Source organism: Lepidochelys olivacea, assembly GCF_965140295.1.
Source record: "Lepidochelys olivacea isolate rLepOli2 genome assembly, chromosome: 7".
Lineage (NCBI taxonomy): Eukaryota > Metazoa > Chordata > Testudines > Cheloniidae > Lepidochelys > Lepidochelys olivacea.
Genome location: NC_140417.1, coordinates 38534563 through 38557256, shown reverse-complemented (window position 1 = coordinate 38557256; position 22694 = coordinate 38534563). Strand labels below are relative to the sequence as shown.

Below are 22694 nucleotides of genomic sequence, written 5' to 3'. Positions count from 1 at the left end.
GCCTGGGTTGTGGAGTATTATCTCACATATGTGGAAGACATTATTTTCAATACACAGATCTTGTTTGCCTCTAATGGCTGATGTATTATGCAGACCTTAGTAGACATTTGACCCTGTGCAGTGCATCTTGTTTATTTTTACAATTATTCATGAATTTGGCTGTTTTAAACTGCATCCTAGATGCACTGTTATACAACTTAAAACCATCGATAGACGAGAGAAACTATTATCCTATTTCATGCTTTATCATCATATTTGAATCTATATAGACAACTTTGCCTATCCTTCAGGCAGAGGAGTAGTGTGTGTATGGTGATGTCAGGAGGGTTGGGAAGAAGGATATGACAGTGAGCAGGTGAGAGAGAAGTAATGGAATTGTACTCTTCACCATTTTCTTCAGCAACTGGAAGGAAAATCTCCAAAACCCCACTCCTAGTGTTGCTGACTAGCATCCCTGCCTCAGTTACCCAATCATCTGCCAGCAATGCTCTTCCTACTTTCAATTCCAACTTCTTCCAATTAAAATACAATCAGTCCTGGGGAATGCAGTTTTTCAACCAGTAACATGGGACATCTGGTTTACTAATGCAGCTTTTACCACCATGGACAGCGCCCCTCTTCTCTTACATTAAAGCTTCTCCTAGATTGTTTGTTTTTGCTTATGCATGTAGCTGTGTGTGTCTACATGAGCATATTTTAATGCAGCAATAATATAAAATAACAAATATGAAGAGAGAACATTCAATTAAATTGTGGAATAGTCCCCCAAGGAAGCAGTGGAAACCCACATGGCTTGCAACATTTAAAACTAGACCAGACAAAGTACTAGCAAATGTACTCCAAAGAAAAATTCTGCCCTGTGAGTAGAATGGACTTCACCTCTCTCAGTCCTGAGACTTTTCCGTTCTCCTCTGTTGGGGAAGAGGTAGAGGAATCTAGCCCAGGGAGCCCGTTTTGCTAGTTCAGGACTACTCCTGATCCCTTGCAGCCTCCCTGAGCTGCTTGCATCTCTCCCTGGACTTCAGATTCTATTGTTCCTGCTCTGTGGTTCAGGCACCTTGTGCAGCTCCTTCTCAGCCAGACACTGAGGAGCCTCTTTAAATCCTCCACTCCAAGTTTTTCTGTCAAGCACAATCCAGTGGCCAGAGTTATCTGCTCTCTCCTTAGGGCAGAAGTTCATAACCCCTTTCCTTGGAGCCATGCTGTATCTCTGACTGTTATTCCACTCTCCTTAAAACAGGAGTTCCCCCAGCTCTGGCCCTGGAGCTGGGTTCTGATTCAAGCCAGTTACAAGCCCTCAGCCCATTTCTCCTCCAGTTAGCCCTTTCCCTCCAATCAGGCCTTTTACTTTTAGGCTTGGAGAATTCAGTAGGCAGGCCTGCTCATGTATATCCTCACTATCAGGGAGAAGGCACAAACATGCTAGTCCCTTTCCCCAGCTCATCCCCAATGGTTGGGTAAGAGGGATGCCTTAGCCCACCTACTCTGCAATGCTCCTGGTCCTGGGCCCTTAAAGGAATAGTAATGGATTTCCTTTCCCTCAAGTACTATTTACCCCCAGGACTTCTTCCTCTTTACCCATATCTCCTGTTTCCCAGATCCTTGCCTACATCACTGCTCTCCAACTCTTAATGGGCTATGACTAAAGATGGAAGAGAACTGACCACTAGGACTTACTATGCTTAAGGGGCAGCCTAACTCCATCACAGACAGTTAACATTCATAACAGGACACTTTTAAAATTGTGCAAGCCATTCTAATGATGACTGTGACAAACACCCAGATTAACTTGGATACCTTATGGAATAGCACAATAGTGCTTCCTCATGCAAATTAAATGTTCTTAAATAAATAAATTAAAGAAGATATTACCAGAGAAAAGCAGCAAAGAAGACAGTGATTAATGCATTCTGATTAGGTACCATGTTTGATAACCTAGCAGTTTGAGTATTATTCAGAGTAGCTGTTTTAACTAATCAGCATGGTTAGAATGGAAGCCAAACTAGTCAAGATTAAAGGTAGAAGATTCCTTTCTGAGAAGGGGAGTCTTATAGGGCGGGCATAGGGCAGTTAAACTAAAAGAAATAATGGTGTAAATTCTGAATATAGCTTTTACCCTAGCATTTCAGAACATCTGTTTAGTGTGTGACTAAACTAGACTGACTGGTTCAAGTACCTTGGTGGCTGGGTCACGGAAGATGGTGAGTTTGAACATGACATACAGTGCAGATTGGGGAGTGCTGTAAGAGTGTGGAGTAACATCTCAGGGGTAGTGTATGACAAGCATATGCCACTGAGACTAAAAACCCAACTGTATAGAACAATAGTGCACCGCACAATTCTGTATAGTGCAGAAGCATGCATTATACAGAGACAGCAGGTTCAACACCTACAGGTGTTTCAGATGTCTTTGCACCATATGAGGAATTACAATAGAACTTCAAAGATATGAACACCAGAGTTACAAACTTACTGGTCAACCAAACACCCTGTGGAACCAGAAGTCCTCAATCAGGCAGCTGTGCAGACAAAAAAAAAAGGCAAATACTGTACTGCCTTGGGGCTTTAGCCGTGTGGGGTGGGGGGTGTTCAGGGCTCTGCAGCTCCAGGGGGTGGGGGGTGTTCAGGGCTCCGGGCTGGAGGGAGCAGAGCTTGGGGCTTCTGACCCTCGGGAGCATCAGTGTTCAGGGCTTTAGACCAGGGTGGAGGAGTGCTAGGGCTCTGCTTCCAGTTTCAGCCTTGCACAGGATGCTAAGGCTGGCTTCAGCTTCACTAGGGCTTTAGATATGAGGGCAGCACCTGCTTCCACCCCAGCACTCCCCCTGTAGTTAAAGCTCCAGCATGGCCCCCCTCACTGAAGCTGGGGAGTGGAGCCGTGGGGAGCCCCGAGCCCCAGTACCCCCTGTGGGGCTGAAGCCCAGAACCCCAAGGCTGAAATTGGGAGCAGAACTGTGAGGCTAAAGCCACGAGCCCCAGCGCTCCCCCATGCCTACAGCACTGAGCCCTGGTGCTCCCTGAGCCCTCTGCCTGGAGCCCTGGCACCTTGACGCCCTGAGGATCAGAAGACCTGACTCCCCACCACCCGGAGCCATAACTCCCCCTCACAAACCTGCAGCTGAACCCCAACCCCACATATGGCTGAAGTCCATAACCTCTCCTTCAGAGTTACAGAACATGTCAGGGTTATGGACAACCTCCATTCCCAAAATTTCCATAACTCTGAGGTTCTACTGTACATGAAGAGACAGATTTTGAAATAAAAGTATTAGGATTGAAGTCAAACTCAGTAATGTGGCTGACAAAATACAAAAAGTGCAATTTTGCTGGTTTGGAAACATGCAGAAGATGAATGAAAGGGACCTGGTGAAGATAGCATGGCAGGAAGAGAGTGGTAGGAAAGAGACCCCAAAGGAAGCTGAGGAAGCGATGGATGGATTGTATCAAAGAAGATGGTAAGCAGGTGGACCTTAATGCTGCCACAGACAGATGAAGATGGCGGATGCTTGCACAATGATGGACCACAGTTGCTGGGATAATGGGAAGAAGATGATTTCAGAGGATCTAATTCTCCTATCAAAAAGCTACATGATAGAACCAGGTATATAGTACTTTCCAGACATTGTACAATTGAACGTTTTTATAATTATAAAGGACAGCATTTCAGGGCTGCCATTTGCCATGACTACAATCAGAAAATACCTTCCATCTTATCTTATCCAGGTTAGTTTGGTGGATGTGGTGTGGAAAATGCCATAGATCAGAAGCATTTTTCATCCATAACAAGACAAACTCTTTTCACAGAAGTATACTAGGTTGGGTGGATCCTATGTCCAAAAAGTTAAGGTTGAATAATACCACTCCATGACTTAATCACAGATTACGTACTGTTTTATACTAGCAGATATTGAAGCTTAAATTGCTTCTCACCATTTCTCTATGTTTACCAGAAAATGGCACAGGTGACATGGGGGACAGAATTTTTAGCCCTGTAATTGAAACCTAGTTAACACCAGTAGGTGTGTAAAACATATAGTCCAGCTCGCTCTCCCATATGTATGTTGACTCAGCAGGGTTAACTGGAATATAAAGAAGTAAACTATTTTTTTTCAATAAAATCTACAAAGGTATACAGGGAGCAGATCTGAATAAAGAGGTGCCATTTTTACATTGTCCCTCTGGAGTAGAACCACACTTTAAATAGAAGTGGAGATGGGGTGAAAGTAACAGAGGACTTACCGGTCCCCGGTAGGGGTGGGGCTGGGGAGGGTCAGCATCCCCCAGCCAGCCCATCCACGCTGCCTGGCCCGAGCCACCCGGAGCTCCAATGCTACCGCGGTGGCCGGAACCCTGGGCCCTTTTAAATTGCCAGCCCCGGGGCAGCTGCTCCTTTTGCCCTGCCCTCCCGCCCCGTTGGCGGCCGGGTGGGGGCAAGAGGGGCAATGATGTTAAAGTGCTGCCGTGGCAGCGCTTTAAAGTCAACTGTGTATGGGCTGGTACCGGCGGCCACTTTTTACTGGTACACTGTGCTGGCCTGTACTGGCTTACTTTCACCCCTGAGTGTAGATATCTTCTCATATGGATATGATTGTATTTTATTAAGATAGCTTACAGCTTTGTATGTCTAAAGTAAAGTGTAATAGTTTGTACCATACTTACAGAAATTTCTTCTCACAAAAATATTGTGAACTTTTTTTTTACTTTACCTCCCTAGTTTCTTCAATAGAGGGGAAGGAGTGTTGGATAGTGATTACCACAAGGGTCAAGGAGCTAAAATTCCTGGGGCCTAGTCTACCTATCAGCTGTGTATGTGTAACTCCCATTTAAGTGAGTGGGATTTGCACCTGTGCACTTGTTAGGATAATGAGGTCCTGGCATTTCAGTTCTGACTACCAGTGACATGCAGTATCTGAACTAATATAAATCATTTAATCTGTGTGCTTCTGTTTATTCATAGATAAAATTACTTTAATATTCCTATTGATAGGGATATAAAATATATCTATAGCACTAATAACTCTTCATTATTTTGATGACAGTTCATGGCTAGATTCTATTAGTCCTAAATTTCCCTTGAAGTAACAATAGTTCCAAATATCCCACAGGATTGCCAGCCATTGATTGGTGCAGTCAGTGACAGAGACATTGTAGCTGGTTGTTTAGTCTCATAGTTATTTTTCTCTTGTTTAAGCTTCCTATGCTCCAAATGCAAGAAATTAACAAATGCATTCCTAATATGTGGTTCTGCAGAATAAGTCATGCCTATGTCAATCAATTTCTTCTTCTCTTTAGGATGTGTTTAAAATATAGTCACATACTTAAAAATACCTTTGGCATTAATTTAGTTTTCTCTATTTTTATTATTATGTATTAAATGAATATATATAAATGGAGTGATTCATTATGTATCCTACACAATATACTGTAATCAGTCCACAAATGTATCCAGGCATACTGTAAAAAAGTGTAAATATTTGGAGCACTTTATCAAACCCCTAATATGAAAGCAAGCAACATTTATCAAGTGTTTACTGTATGTAACCTTTAAACAGCTGTACCGTACAATATAGTATCTGTAATTTTAATAGCAGTGTACATCCTTATGTACTTATATACATCCCAGACAAAAACTACATTAAGATGGATTTAAGGTTGGGAGTATGGCAAATGTGTTTCAGAGCTTTTGTAATTATCCCAGAACAAAGCTTTACAAAACTAGGAAGTTCAGAGTTAAAGTTTTAAGGAAATCCAAACTTGTTAAGGTATGGAAATGTGCAGTTATGGCAGCCAAATAACCTTAACTCTACCCTTTAGTGACCATATACACCAGGGGTCAGCAACCTTTCAGAAGTGGTGTGCCAAGTCTTAATTTATTTACTATAATTTAAGGTTTCGCGTGCCAATAATATATTTTAACATATTTAGAAGGTCTCTTTCTATAAGTCTATAATATATAGCTAAACTATTGTTGTATGTAAAGTAAATAAGGTTTTTAAAATGTTTAAGAAGCTTCATTTAAAATGAAATTTAAATGCAGATCTTATCAGTTTAGTGTGATCCTTGCCCTTGCTTTTCCTTGCTGAGTTTTCCAATGTCTGGCACATATTTGGATACTTTAAGCTGCACACAGGCTTCTGAGTGATCAGTTGTTAACTGGCTCCAAGAGGGACAGAGGACAGATTTCATGTGTGAAAATATCTGTTCACACAGGTATGTGGATCCAAATGCTGAAAGCATTGCAAATGCAATTTTCTTCAAACAGTTAAATTTCACTGGCAGGGACGTCCAGCAGTTCAGAATAGAGGCCCCATGATCTCTCTCAGTAGCTTCAAGTGCACTCCACAGATCTCCAAGCTTTGATGCCCACAATTCTGAGTTTTTTAACTGAATGAGCTGCATTTCGAAATCTTCAACACCCATCCACTGAAATACAGATAAATCCAAGTCGCTTTTGTTGAACTTTTCAGGTTTAATTAGAAAAGAAAGCATTGGGCCAAATTGCTGGAAATTTTGAAATCTGTCAGAAAATTCTGATTCCAGTTCTTGCATGTACATTCTAATCTCAACGTCAAATGCAGTGTGCTGTTCCACGTGGCGTGATAGTGATGTAAGCAGAAAATCAGGACTTAAAAATATCCCAGCGCAGTAGCGCTGGAACAATTTTTAAGATGGGGGTACTGAGCTGTGCCCCCTCTTGCCCCTCTCTGCACTCCTCACTGCCCCAGGCTGGGGCCAGTGGGCCACAGCTGGGGGTGGCTGCAGAGCCCCAGGCTGGCGGCTGGGACTCCAGGCTGGCAGCAGAGCCCCCCGGACGGGTGGCCAGGACCTGGGGCCGGCAGAGGGCTGAGCATGGTCAACAGATGGAACCCCAGCTAGCAGAGGGCCGGCGGCTGGTACCCCAGGCCAGCAGCGGAGCCCCCGGGACCGGTGGCCAGGACCCAGGCAGTGTGAGTGCCACTGAAAATCAGCTTGCATGCCGCCTTTGGCCAGGGCTGCCCAGAGGATTCAGGCGGCCTGGAGTCTTTGGCGGCGGGGGTCCTTCTGCTCCGGGTCTTTGGGGCGCTTTGCCGAAGACATGGAGTGGAAGGACCCCCGCTGCTGAATTGCCGCCGAAGACCCAGAGCGGAAGAGCGGTGGCGGGTCCTTCACTCCGGGTGTGTTTGGCAGCACTGAAGGACTCCCTGCTGCTGAAGTGCTGCCGAAAACTCTCATGGGGGCCCCTGCAGGGCCCGGGACAACTTGCCCCACTTGCCCCCCCCTCTGGGCGGCCCTGCCTTTGGGAGACGTGTCATAGGTTGCCAACCCTGATATACACTGATTTTATGATTAAGGCATTATTGCATTATGGTCTCTGCTTAGAAGAAACTGATTTTTAAAGACACATTAGGTTTGTATATGTGTTGGTGTCACTGTGGGGCAGAGTTAAGACTGTTTAGTGGTACTTGAGGTGGGACACCGAGCAGCCAGCTGGTTTTGCTGTTCGGAGTCTGACATTGCTACTGCTGCTTGTGTATAGTGTAGACCGCTTAAGCAAGATGTTACTTCCTTTGGCTGGAGTGATCTTGGGCCAGAACTATGGCCCCAGTTGTTCTTCCCGCTCTCCAGCCTTAGGATGAGAGTGGCTGCTGCTCAGATAATACAGAGACGGGCATGTTATGAAAGCTCAGATGCACTTTGAGGAAGCTTGAGCTGCTGTTGCCTGTTCTGTGTTACTTATTATGATAAACAGAGATCCAGTACTCAGGCTGTAAGTCAGGCTCCATTCATAATCACAAATTGACATGAAACAGTTTTAGTTCTCTAACGTTTAAAAAGTTTTATTGAAGAACTAACATCAGCAGTTCCAGGTAACTAGTACAGTGTATGTTTGGAATACTGGATTACTGAATAAAGTGGCCAATTTACTGGGATGGTTCAAATGCTACTTCTAATTTAGTTTGTTAGTTTAGCATAAACATGTTGATATTTATTTAGGTAGTAAATTGCTGGAGGTAGGGACTGACTTAGGAACTTAGGGGAGGTGCTCAGTGAAATATAATTAACAAATTTCCAAACTGATGGAGAAGTGCTTTCCAGGTCTAGCTCCCCTTCAGCCAAGTCACCCATGGCAGAAAGCATGACACTCCCACTGCCCCACAGATAAAGAACAGTTGATCAAGGTGGGATTTTGAGAGAGGTCTGGCTGCACCCACACTACCATAGCCACTCTATGCATTGCCTATAGCACCTGTGGGACTTAGCCCCATTGAGGGCTGCCCACAGAGGGACCTAGCTCCGTTTGAGAGGGTCTCCAAACTGAGTGGCACTGCAGTGAGGCATGCAAGGTCTTAGCGCCACTCAGGTTTGGCCTGGCAGCCCTTGTCATAATCGAGGTGCCACTGGGCCAAACCTGAATTGCACTGCCACCCCCACACAAGGTTACAATGTCCAGAGTGGGGAGCCAGGCCCAGCCCTATACCAGAGAAGCTGCTGCTGTGGGGGTGCAGGTGTATGGCTCTCTCCAATCTTGTCCCCCTGGGCCTCCCCTCCTGGTAATCTTTCTGCAAGGGTGGACAGGCCTCAGTTTCACATTTTCTCTGGCTCCCCAAGCCTCCTGTGCAGCTCTGGGCTCAGGAGGGAGGTGTTGGCCCTGTGCAGCCGAGCCCCCCTGTGCAGCGCTGTGTTCCCGGGGGCGGGGCTATCTCCCCTCCCCCTGGGGGTGTGTGTCGGCAGGGAAGAGCCCCGAGGAACGGTTCGGTGCCGGGACGGGGCTGCCCCCAGCCCAGGTCTCTCTCTGCCCCGGAGGAGCGGTGGGGTCTGGGGGCCAAGGGCTGGGCACTGCGGCTGTGAAGCCCTCTAGAGCAGCGCAGGGGGCGGTGCGGGGCAGAGCCCGCCCCGGAGAAACCCGCCCTGAGCCAGGCCCCCCCTGGGAGCGCTCCTGGGGCCCCTCCGGCGCTGTGAGGCGGGGGCCCGGCAAGGCGTTAGCCCAGCCCTGCCTCTGGCCCGCGGCGCGCTCACCGCAGACCAGCCTTGGGCGGCTGCTACCCAGAGACTGGAGGGCGCGGGGGGAGGGAAGCAGCCGCCGCCGGCCCGCTGTTCTCGGGAAGGCAGAGCCTCCCCTCATTGAGGCTGCAGCCTGCGTGCGAGCCCGCCTGCACAGCGCAGCGCCCGGGCAGGAGCGGAGCCCGCTGCAGCGCGCCGCCCCTCTCCTCCTCGCCGCATTCTCGCCAGCAGCTCCCCCGCATCCCGGCCAGATGATGAACTTTCTGCGGCGCAGGCTCTCGGACAGCAGCTTCATCGCCAACCTGCCCAATGGCTACATGACCGACCTGCAGCGGCCGGAGCCCCAGCAGCCGCCGCCGCCGCCTCCCTCTGCCTCCTCGGCGGCTTCCGCCGCCGCCTCCCCGGCCTTGGAGCGCAGGCAGCCGCCGCAGTCGGCACCACCCCAGCAGCAGCCGCAGCAGTCGGCGGGCAGCAGCTTCTTCAGCTCCCTCTCTAACGCCGTGAAGCAGACGGCAGCCTCGGCCGGCTTGGTGGACGCGGCGTCCGCCGCTTCCTCAGCTGCGGCCAAAAAGTTCAAGCTGCTGCTGGTCATTGATGAACCGCATACGGACTGGTAGGTGCCCCCCTTTGAGCCTCCGCACACGTTCCCCCATCCTGCCCCCCCACTGTAAAGACCCCCCCCCAGCCTTCCCTCTCTCACGGTGTTGATGTCTATAAACAGCTTTCCTCCTTTTTCTTTCCCCGCTTTTAATGACCAGGTGTTGGGTGGCTCTGGTGCCTGGGAATGCCTGTTTACTTCAGTGGTGAGGGCTCCCCTTTGGGTGGGGTGGGAAGCACCCTGCTTTCCAGGGCTGGCTCACGCAGTATTACAGAAGTGCCTGAAACTCACCCGCTTTGGGGTAAGAAGATAGTGTCAGAACCAGTGTTCTTACAGTTGCAGATGGTCAGTTTGCATGGACACTGAGCATGAGACGATGGTTAGCTTTGGAGCTAGCCGGTGAGGGATACAACTATTTCATTTCTGTTCTGAACCCCCGCTCCCCCTTTTTAAAGCAGTCAGATTGGTTGGTGTCTGTAGAAAAATCAGTTGTAGTTTTGGAAGATGAACCAAAAGCCAACAAATGCCAAGGTACATAAAAGGGAATTAAAGCAATTTTTTAAAGAAATGTACTCCATGGAATATATTTACCCTCCTAGGGAAGAATATACTTGATAGTCTAATGAGATCAAAAGTTATTTTCATCTTGTGTAAACGTGGGAATACTCTACCCAGGTAGGATATATGTCTGATTTGTATGTGACTGTAGTATGAATATGCAGGTGCACACATTTATATGTATGAGTGGACTTGCTTTCAGGCAGGTCTTCGCAATTATGTCGCAGCGTCTAAAATTGGTATGGCTTGTTTATTGATTAATAAGAATACCGATAGCCAGCCTAAACATTTTGCCCATCACTGTAGAATTACATAATTCGAGTTTAAGAGTTAACTTTTTAGTTCTTCTTGTTGTGTCAGGCTATTTTTCTTCTAGTTTAATCTTAATAAAAAATTAAGATTGATGAATTGATATGCTGACCTATTATTTATGCTTGTGTCTAATTAGTACCAAGTACTGGTGTTTATAAATCTATGAGAACTCTTTATCACTAATTCACATCAGAACACCATACATGAGGATGATACCTGCCATGATGTATCATGCAGACAGGCCATGTGTTTGTTCATTCTGTTTATTAACTTTCCTCCTGTAATGTGTACAGACATGATGTGTTGTATTGCAGTCAGCATCATAATGACAATATACAGTTTCTGAACACTGCTTATTAATAATGCAGGCTAAAATCAATAAGGCAAGTTTTTTTATAATGTGTAGAAATTGTTTTATTAATGGAGTCTAAGTATATGTTTATTGTTAATCAAACAACATTTTTATGTACACTCAGGAGCATATTTCAAAACCATTTTACAAGATGTTGTATGTTTAAATGGAGGAAAAACCACAAGTAGCTTAATGGTTGAATAGTAAATAAAAATCCTATCTTGATACAATATTTGAAATCAAATTTAAAAAACAAATGCATTAAGAATAGAGAAAGAAAAACAACATCCTAAAACTGTGACAAAGAAAATTGAATTATGATGCTTTAAATGTTAGGCAAAAAATGGTTTTATGTGTTGGGTAGAAGAAAACCAGTATGACCAATCAGAGCAGATACTTAACCTTCCAGGGACACAACTCATTGTTTTATAGTCTGAAGTTATAAATAGGGGATCCTTTTTCTTTTTAATAGGTTTAAAGAAAAATAAAGTATTTCCACAGTGTACAAATCCCAATTTCAAAATCAAATATCCCTAAATTGCTTGACCAGTAAAGTCAGTCCCTTGTGAGGCCTTTCCATACCTATCAGCATCAGCCTGTGTATTTGTAATGATGAGGTTGTCCAGGTTAGTGTACGGGCACTGTAATTTCAGCAGGTTTATAGTGCAATAACAGTTAACTGAATCTGTCTTTATCAAGACTTGGTAGTGCTGATAAACTCTGTTTTGTAAATGTATGTTGGGTACGACTGCTTGTGCATGCCTGTTAGGAGAGCAGATGTGTTCAAAAGTATACATATTTCTGTTCATGCCTGTTTGTTTTACTCTGTCTTTCTATGGAAACAATACATGGGACTTCTGAAAAGAACAGTTTGGTGGTGGTTTTTTAAATTTTATTTGGCCTAGCTTCTCCTCCTGTTCTCCCCCCGCCCCCCAAGAAATAGCCATTTTGTAATTACAACCTTTTAAAAAACTGCCTAAATGTAAATAGATTTCAAAAGTAAATAAGTATTAGTGGCTTTGTACCTTTTAAAATGATGGAAATCCTTGTAGACATTTGTTGAACTGCCAAATAATTTGACTAGCAGGAAGAAAAACAGGATATACATGATGAATGCTAACCTGAATAAATATTTAAAAATATTTCAACTTGCTCTTGTAATAGATGAATTAATGCATGCTATTCTGTTCCATAATCATGATCTGTTAGCTAGACCCTGTGCTGCATGATGCAAAGACATGCAGTTTGAAAAAATGAGGTATATAGAACTACTGTCAAATGACACAGGAAAAAGATTATGTTCTGAGACAGACAAGTAGCTATTTGAGAAATAAGTTGAGTTGTTTGGGTTTTAGGCTTGTATATAAATACAGGTTAGTTTAATATGAGAAAACAGCTTGGAAAGCTGCTTTTAACATGTTGAGTTACACTGTCCTTATTTTGCAGCTTGAATGTGCGTAATTGTATTTGGGTTACAGCCTTTATAGAAACATAGGAAATGCCAGAGTGGATTAGATCTGTCACAATGGCCAGAACCAGATGCTGCAGAGGAAGGTATAAGAACCTCATAAAAGGTGAAATTTATGAGAAAAATTATGAAAGAAGCAGGTTTCAGAGTGGTAGCCATGTTAGTCTGTATTAGCAGAAAGAGCGAGGCGTACTTGTGGCACCTTAGAGACTAACAGATTTATTTGAGCATAAGCTTCCATGGGCTAAAGCCCACTTCATCAGATGCATGCAGTGGAAAATACAGTAGGAAGATGTATACAGAGCACGTGAAAAAATAGGGGTTGCCATACCAACTTTTAATGAGACCAATCGATTAAGGTGGGCTATTATCAGCAGGAGAAAAAAACTTTTGTAGTGATAATCAGGATGGCCCATTTCCAACAGTTGACAAGACGGCGTGAGTAATAGTAGGGGGAAAATTAGCATGGGGAAATAGTTTTTAGTTAGTGTAATGAGTCATGCACTCCCAGTCTTTATTCAAGCCTAATTTAATGGTGTTCAGTTTGCAGATTAATTGCAGTTCTGTTGTTTCTCATTGGAGTCTGTTTCTGAAGTTTTTTTGTTGAATAATTGTGACTTTTAGGTCTGTAACTGAATGTCCAGGGAGGTTGAAGTGTTCTCCGACTGGTTTTTGAGTGTTATAATTCTTGCCATCTGATTTGTGTCCATTTATTCTTTTGCGTAGAGACTGACCAGTTTGGGCAATGTACATGGAAGCAATGCCCCTCTGCACTTACATTACAGCTGTCTTTTGATGCTCTCTAGGGGCATGCATGACCCATCTGATGCCCTAGCTGAATCCTGCTCGATGCTTGGAGTACTGCCAACATGGTGGCTAAGCAGAAAAGGAAGTCACTGGAAATATTTGAACAAGAAAGCTCTGCACCTTAAAAACATCTCTTATTTTGTATTCTGACTGGTGTGGAAAAAGTAAATAAGGATGTGTTATTTACTCCTTCTCATAACACAAGAATTAGCGGTCACCAAATGAAATTAAGAGGCAGCAGGTTTAAAACAAAAGGCAGTATTTCTTCACGCAACACACAGTCAATCTGTGGAACTCTTTGCCGGGGATGTTGTGAAGGCCAAGACTATAATAGGGTTTAAAAAAGAACTAGATAAATTCATGGAGGATCGGTCCATCAATAGCTATTAGCCAGGATGGGCAGGGTTAGTGTCCTAGCCTCTGTTTGCCAGAAGCTGAGAATGGGCAAGAGGGGATGGATCACTTGATGATTACCTGCTCTATTCCTTCTCTCTGGGGCATCTGGCATTGGCTTCTGTCGGAAGACCAGACACTGGGCTAGATGGACCTTTTGGTCTGACCCAGTATGGCTGTTCTTACGTTCGGAGTATATTTTTACATTTAAATGTGTTTTGGTTTTTGTTAGGAGCTTTTGTTTATTCTCTGGCAAGCAGGTAGAGTGCTGAAAACTTCCTAATTGTCTGCTGCCTGGTTTTCTGCATGAAAACTTCAAAACAAGAATGACTGGCAGCACAGGTGAAGCTATACGAAGAATCGGATGAAAGCATCCAAAGCTTTGTGGGTTTTTTTTTTAAAAGGCACACATTTTGTTTTGTGTCAGTACCTTTTCAGAGCATCATGTAGCACTTGTGTTCACTGCATTAGTGATACATTCACCTTGTTTTAGACCCAAAATATATTTATTTTTCAAAGGGTTTTAGGATGGATAGGAGGATTTCTCCATGAACAGGAGATTTTCTTTTTATAAGATTAATGAATAGTCATTTAAAAGCAAATCATTCCTCATCATGTTGTAAACACAAACAGCAGAGTGCACAAGAAACAGAATGTGACTCCCTACAAAAGAAATTAAATTGAGCAGTATATTTTCATTGTCTATGAGGTGAAGTGGTGAAGATAATAGACTTTTAACTTTCTTTTGGCTTTAACTGTCTTGTTAGTAAGAGGTACTACTGATCTGTTCAGTGCAGCGTCTGGTTCTGCAACTCTAGGTTGTGTGTTCGTGTGTTGGGTTTTTGACTGACTGACTGATTTATATGTATTAGTGTCTAGAAGTCCCAGTCATGAACCAGGATCCCATTGTGCTAGGAACTGTACAAAAACAGAACAAAAAAGATGTCTCTTGCCCCAAAGAGTGTACAGTCTAAGTATAAGACAAGACAACAGACAGATGCAGACAGACTGATGGGGTATAAGGAAACAGTGAAACAGTATTGGTCAGTAGGTAGGCAGTGGTCTCAGCACATCAGTAGCATAATAGTTGTCAAGTTTTTTTAGATATCATGGCAAAGGGGAGTTCTAAGGAGGGATTTGAAGGAGAACAATGATATGGCTTTGCAAATGTTTTCAGGAAGCTCCTCCCAAGCATGAGGGTCAGCATGAGAGAAAGCACAAAGGTGCTTGTTTGAAAATTTAACAGGTGGGCAATGGAGGCTGGCCTCATGGTCTGACGGGAGTTGGGAGTAGACATTTCAGTAATGAATGCTAGATTTTAGGTGGTGGGAGGTATGCTGTGAAGGGCCTTGAAAGTGAAGACAAGGAGCTTACCTTTGGTGTGATAGAGAATGGGGACCCAGTGGAAGGATCGAAAGTAACAGGCTAGGAACCTTGTCTTTGCAGCAACATTCTGAATGGATATGAGTGGGGCAAGATTACATTTGTCAAGGCTAGAGAAAAGGATGTTGCAATAATAGAGATGTGATTTCTAACTATGTGTATGGGTAGGAAAGGCCGTATCTCAGACATGTTGTGCAGTAAGAATCTGCAAGACTTAGACATAGCTTGGATGTGAGGACCTAGAGCAGGGGTCTCAAACATGCGGCCTGTGGGTGAGCTATTTCCTGTGGTCCACCATAGGTGCCGACTTCACCCCTCCCCCCTTCGCCTGAGCATGCTGACTCTGCCTACCTCCCAGTGCTTCCCACCGCCAAACAGCTGTTTGGCGGTGCTTACGACTTTCCGGGAGGGAGGGGGAGGAGTGGGGATGTGGCACACTCAGGGGAGGAGGCGGAGAAGAGACGGGGCCGGGGCAGGGATTTGGGGAAGGGTTTGGAATAGGGGCAGGGAGGGGGTGGAGTTGGGGCGGGAAGAGGTGGGGCCTCATAGAAGGGGTGGAGTGGGGGCGGGGCCGGAGGTAGAGTTGCGGGGGAGGGGGGGTGGTTGTATCTTTTTATGAAAAGATGTTAGTGATCTGGCCCTGAGGCCAAAGTACTAGTCCTCATGTGGCCCCTGTGGTGATTTGAGTTTGAGATCCCTGACCTACAGAGAGGCCAGAATCAAAAAAGACTCCCAAGTTATGGGCCTGATTGTCAGTCAGGGTGGTGATACTCCCCAGTGACCAAGAAAGGAAATAGTGTGGAGGGCTTGTGGAGGAAGATTAAGAACTCTGTTTCAGCCATGTTAAGTTTGAGCTGATGGCTAGCCATCCAGGAGGAGATGTCAGAGAGAAAGGCCAAGTTTAGTTTGGCCAGGAGACAGGTCTGGAGTAGAGAGGTAGATATGTGTATCATCCGTGTGGAGATGACATATGAATTTGTGTTTGTGGATCAGATTACTCAGATGAGGTGTAGAGGGAGAAGGGAAAGGGCCAAGGAGCTCTGTGAAACTCCCACAGAGGGGTGGGAGGATGAGAAGGATGGTCCAAAAGACACATCGAAGGAGTGATTACGCAGGTAAGGGGAAAACCAGGAGAGAACAGAATAATGGAAGCCACAGTATCACAGGATGGCTGGCCCCCAGAATGAAAATAGGTCCAGCCAGAGCAGGTGCTCCCAGTTGAGCCAGTTAAGTGAGTGGGGCTGCGTGTGGGCTATAAAGTGTCACAGGGAGTTTCAGTGAGGGCAGAGCTAGAAGAGGACTGCAAAATGAAGCTGTAACGGGAGAGAGAGCCTCCTGCAGTGATCCCAGAGGAACACTTCTCATGATGTTGTTTCATTCGGAAAACCAGGCCTTGCATTTCTTTGTTGCACTGTTTGCCATGTCTTACCCACAGGTAGAGGAACTTCATTAAAATATTCCCAAACTGGGTCTCTTTTACAGCCTGCTGCCATTATAGGTTTTCCCTTCTGTGAGAGAATCGTATGGTAGACCTCAAATCAATGAAGGCTACACTCTGAAAGACCTCAAGACTTCTGGAATATGCTGCTCAAACAGTTTCACTTTTGTTTCTACTGCCTGTCCCTCCCTTCTCACATTTATCTCCAGATTTCTTTTCCTTGTCCAGATCTATTCCGCCCCCAACAATCTTCTGTTCATTGAACTTTTTGAAACTTTGCACTTTTAGAGAGAGGTAAGGGATTGATTCTATGTACACAAATTTGCAGAGGGACAATAGGGTTGAGGTCTGTTATTTCTCACCTCTATATATTATTTATTCATTTATTTAGAAACATTTTTGCTCTTAACAAGCATGTTATCTCTGGATGCACAAATCCACAGTTTGAGAAACTAAGCCTCTCTGATGGTACCTTCTAGATTGAGCACTGAGTCCCATTGGGTAGATAGAAAGATTAATTTAAATAATCTATACAGAAGCCCCTGGAACCCCATAAGATTGGGTCCCTAATCCATGAACTATTGGAACTCATTTACAAAACTTTTCTTAAACATTACATGAATATACTGTCTCATACTATGGAATTAGAATTTATAATTCCTATTTCATGATGAGATATCCTTGAGCTATAATGTATCTTAATTAAAATGAACTTTAGATAGGTTTTTTCCTCAAAAAGCATTTTATCAAAAATCAGATTTAAATAAAAATCCGATGTTTAAAATTTAAAAAAAATAATTGATTTTTATCCACCCTGATTACCCATGTTGTTCAGTATACAAATGAAGCTTCTTATCAAGCTCATCTGCAGCAGGAGTAGACTATCATCTGTAATAAAACTTTAAGAAAAATATCATAGCATGTACCCTCTCACTCTAATCAGATATCAGAGGGATGCAGGGAATGTGTTGTCCATCTACAGACTGGTTAGTTAAGTCTAAGCCACCTCACTTGTGATCTTTGAGATGGGAGACTCTGTCACAAAGGGCACAGCAGCTTTATATTAACAAACATTCTCCTGTTTGAAGGTAGGGGACTATGCAATTATTTCCTTCTACTCTGGTCTCAAAAATGTAGATTGATGGTTAGAAGGCTTCTTCTTATATTCATTTCCAAAATCAATACAGCTAGTTTTATATACATGCTGGACCTTAGAGCTACGGACCATCCTACAAAATATCCTTGCAGTAAGTACCCTCCTTTCTCTCAGATTTACTTTCCAACAAGATATAGAGAACTCTACATCCCCTCCCCAACCTATGTATTGCTAAGGAAGACCAAATAACACCTTCTGAAAGAGGGTTCAGTTAACGTGTAACTGAGAAGTTCATAGTGGGTGCAATGGATATTGCAGTTCTTGAAGTTACAGATTAGTGTCAGATACATTTAGAATTTTAAAATATTGTATTGCAGATACTGAAAAGAGTAAGGGCCTAATTGTGCCAAGACTTACTCACGTAGGCAGTGTAGTTAGCCGTGTCAGTCCCAGGATATTAGAGAGACAAGGCGGGTGAGGTAATAACTTTTGCTGAGCCATCCAATAAAAGATATTACTTTTCCCATCCTGTTTCCCTAAAGCTTACTGTGACTGAGCTAGCACTCTGATCACAGCAGCTCCAGTCACACAATGTAGAATGGAGCTGGTTAAACAGAGCTGTGCCTAATTTGTGGGCGGAGGAGAGCTGGAAGGTTAATTAAGCCATTAGGCCAGTGTTTCCCAAACTGGGGTCACGAAATGTTACAGGGGATTCTTGGGCAAAATTTCCCTAATGGCGGACAGAACTGTCCCTCCGGACCCCAGGCAGAACGGGGCTAGCAGCCCGGAGCCCCTGGACTTCCAAGAGCTAAGCAGATCAAAGCAAGCATATCCATCACACCGAGAAGATTTAAACTTCAAGACTCCTTATAAGAAATGGAAAGGGAGGTAGATATTTTTTGCTGTTTTTAAAATTAAATAGGCAGCTAATATTGTTTTAAAAATTATTTTGAAGAACAAGTTTAAGCTTTGTTGTAATGTGCGTTGTTTGCCTGGACTGCTCAAGACCTGAATGCTTGTGTAGGAGGAACACTTTGAGTTAGCTTCTTAAATACCTTCATGCTGTTTCACATCTGATACTCCTTGATGAAACATAGGAGCCTTGTCTTATAAAAGGCTTATTCAAAGTGATACAAGCTGTGAAAGCGAGATCTTGGAAGAGTGTTGCTGTTTTCATAATGTAAAAAATACTGTAATGATTAATAATAATAGTGTGTAATAAGCGTGTCATAAAAACAAATTTTATATTTCCAAGATCACTGCTTTTATAATTTATACTCGGGTAAAGGAGAGAATCCCTGGAAATACTCAGTTTTAGGAGGGGGTTCGTGAGACTTGACATTTTAGTGAAAGGGGTTCAAGGTTGTTAAAGTTTGGGAACCACTGCATTAGGCAGAGGCTACAAAGAGGCACAGGAAGGAAGTAGAAAGGGCGAAGGCGGGCGGGGGAGGGATGGGAGATGAGAGAGATTGCCCTTCCCTGTTTGTTACAGGAGCTTAGGACTCCCTTGGACGCTTGGAGCAGAGCTCTATATAATATGAAGGTGGTGGGAACCCACACTGTAAACAAACTGCACAAGGTGTTTGACCAGTACAAGGGTCTTTGAGAAGTTCGTGAGCTGGAGTAGAGGCAGGAACCAAGAAGGCCCTGTCACATTTATTCATGTGAATAGTTCCACTGAAGTCAACAGGAGGAAGCTGCGTTGAAGATGATGAAAAGAACATGTCTGAACATGCAGGATCTTCAGGTTGGTAACAGCCAACAACAATGCACTTTTATGTAGAAATCCATGATTAAATTGAGTCTTCCTGACTAGTGATTTAAATAAAGTTCTAAAACAATTTGATTTAAATCAAATCCACCCTGTGGGTAATAGGATCAATCCTGGAGGGATGTCCTAATTCAAATGCTTTGGCACAACTATCCATCTCCATTGATTGCTGGTGTAACTGCCCTCCATTAGTTTGAGTAACATCCCTGGGAACCATGTTCCTAATATACTGCAGTGGCGTAATGGGGTTTATAAAACCTGATGCCAACGCAGGGGTTCAGAGAATTAATCAGCCCTGCCTCACAACACCGGCTCTCAAACCTGCACAGGGGCTCTCCAGCTGCAATCAAAACACAAGGAAATGGAAGGGAAGAGGCACACATAGCAGAGGCTGCCACAAATGGAGAGGGAACGCATCTCTTCACAGGCTGAAAGTAACCTGCACCCAGACATAGAAATGTGGGATCACTGAAAGAAGGAAGGGCCTATTCCAAATTATGTGTACACTCATGAGGGAGAGACCACTCTGAGGGGGATGAAAGGCCCAGATTATAGACTAAATGTTTTGTGTTCTCTTTCTGAATTGTCTCCAAACTGGTCACTACTTGTGTGCAAGAGCACACTGTTTCTTTGACTGTGTAATAGTCGATGCCTGTGTGAAGAAGCCTGCAAGCCTTTTACCCTCATTACCTTTTTAGTGTTTCAATTTTGGACACTGGGGTGACCACCTGATGTGGTGCCCAATCTGACAAATTATCTGGCAATTAAAAATAACCAAAATATAATCCCTCAAGGGATCTTATATTTATCCAGACTTCTGTCATGTTACAAATCTTTGATGTTATTAAAATAAACAGCAAAAAAGAATATTTTACACAGATTTTCATTTCTACTAGATACACACTTCTAAAAACAGTAGACTGCTTTTCATGGGGGAGGGGCATTTATGCTCCAAATACCCACCATGTGTGGAATTAAAAATACTACAAAATGTAGCACTTTTCAGATAGACTAGTGCGTATGATACTAACTCTGAAACCTGTCATTGGAAGCTTGGAAATTTTGTAGCTATTTTGTCATGCTTAGAATACATCTTGATGATGGTGATGATGTGAACCTCCCCAATAAATGTATTTGTCTCCAGAAAGGCCTAGGACAGTGGTTCTCAACCAGGGTTACATATATCTCTGGGCGTACACAAAGGTCTTCCAGGAGGCACATGAACTCATCTATGTATTTGCCTCATTTTACAACGGGCTACAGAAAAAGCACTGGTGAAGTAGATACAAACTAAAATTTCATGCAGTGACTTGTTTATATTGTATTATATACTATACACTGAAATGTAAGTACAATATTTATATTACAGTTGATTTATTTTATAATTATATGGCAAAAATAAGAACATAAGCAATTTTTCAGTAATAGTGTGCTGAATATTGACTTAATATAATTTTGAAACTTTACCATGCAGAAGAAAAATGCTGCTTTCCCTTTATTTTTTTAGTAGTTAATGTTTAGCACACTACTGTACTGTATTTGCTTTTTAATTTTTTTTTCTCTGCTGCTGCCTGATTGTGTACTTCCAGTTCCAAATGAGGTGTGTGTATTTGACTGGTCAGTTCATAAATCTGAGGTTCTGCTGTATACCGAGTTGTTTTTTGTTTTTATTTGTTTTTTTTAAGAAATGCATGCTTCCTCTCTACACTGACTGCAGGTACACTAGACTTCTGTGCACACCTCCCTACTGAAATCAGATGTCCAAAAGATCCCTTCCTCTGTCCACATTTAATCTTTATTATATACTTTTTCAGCAAACGTTGACAAAGAATAGAAACAAAATTTTAGACCTCATTGTATCCCTTTCATTTTTGTTCTTCCTCCATCTTTACTGTGCTTCTCTTTCTTCTCCACCCCCCCCCCCCCCCCCGATCTGTTTTGGTCACACACCATTTTCCCCACTTCCCATGCTTCCCCTTAAATCCCTCCCTGCTATTTCCTCCTTCCATTTCACTCGTTGCATTACTACCCTTGCCTCTCTGCAGCTCTCCCTCCTCACATCTTCCATTTTATCTAATCTCTTGGCTTGTCTTCTGTTCTCTGTTCATTGGCCCATGTTCTACTCTTCTTGCTCTGTCCCCCGTTTATCTCCCATGTTTTGTTTTGTTGGACCTACTTTTTCTTTATATTTTGTCCATTGTCCTCCATGGTCTTTTCTCACTTGGCTTCTCAGTTTTTTCATTTGCTTCCTGACCTAGCCCTGTCAAATCTCTCTCTGCAACCAAGTCTCTAACTGTCCTCAGTACCATCAACCCATCCTCTTCCCCCAACAATTTACCCATAGGCCTCTCCTTCCTCAATCCATCTTTTTGTCCAGCAGCACTCCCAGTTCATCTTTAGGCCTCTAGTTTTATCCATTTGCCCTCAATTTGATATATCCTCTGCTCTCCCTAGGCCCAGGGGTGCTGGAACTAGGGATGCTAGGGGTGTGGCAGCACCCCTTGGCTTGAAGTAGTTTCCATCATGTACAGGGTTTACAGTTTTGTTCAATGGCGTTTGGCACCCCTGCCCCCATTATAGAAATTGTTGCAGTACCACTGCCCAGGCTCCTTAATTAGCTATTTTCTCTTCACAGATTCTCAATCAAATCTCTACCCTTACCTTCAGTTTCCCCATAGCTCTCCCCAGTCGAATCTTGGAAAGCTTATTTTTAGTTGCTTGGTTTGGAGAAAGTATTTTTGGGGAGGGATAGGAGGAGATTCAACTGGACTGAAAGATTTACTGGGAAATGAGGAAAAAGTGTCCCTTAAGAAGGATGTGAGCTATTTAATGTGTCCTTAAGGTATAGTTCAGAGCTTGGTCTTTCAAAAGAATTGTCTCATTCTGAGTTAAGTGCTTTGCTGTGTGTCAACTACAGAGAGAGTGAACCTTTAGAAAAGGGGTTTTCAGTCCTTAGGTAAAGTTACATTTATTATGTTTAAAACCTTTGTGGATTTTTTCCTCTTCACATTTTTTTTCCAAATTCTAATTATGGTCTCAGAATTCTATAGATGATTTTGTTAGTTTGTTAATTCTTATAAAAGAAGAACATTATGCTTAATATCAAATACAATATCACATATTTTAAAAACTATCTAATTTCATTGTTTCCTGCAATTTTCATATAGCCTTCCCTCTACTGCACCTCCCACCAACCAAATGATTAAACATATGTTGTAAAAACATACCATCTACAGCTGTTCAGCCAATTCACCCAACCCAAATGTTACAAAACTGCAAAGAAGAGATTTTATCATAGTTAGTATGAGCTGATGCTCTGAGTTCTCATGACTAGGAATTGATTGTACACAGTATTATTCACTCTAGGTTTAGAATCAATAGTGAACTCAAAATGAAAAAAATATTAGAGCACAAGTTTAAAAGTCAACATGAGAGAGCAATTATGGGAAGTTCTGTTTCATTGTCTTTGTCAAAATCAGCCTAACCAGTATCAAATGAGTTGTATGTTGCTGTTTGTATAAAAAGATGAAGACTCTCAT

General features: G+C 43.4%; 1 protein-coding gene across 1 annotated transcript in view; it reads left to right on the top strand.

The window, feature by feature from the left end:
* Positions 1–8683: 8683 nt before the first annotated feature.
* SYN2 (synapsin II) overlaps positions 8684–22694 on the top strand; it is a 424652-nt gene continuing 410641 nt past the window's right edge. The window contains exon 1 of the mRNA XM_084633725.1: positions 8684–9592. Within this exon, the coding sequence (XP_084489851.1) occupies positions 9231–9592 (362 nt within the window). The 5' untranslated portion in view covers positions 8684–9230. The remainder of the gene's footprint in view (positions 9593–22694) is intronic.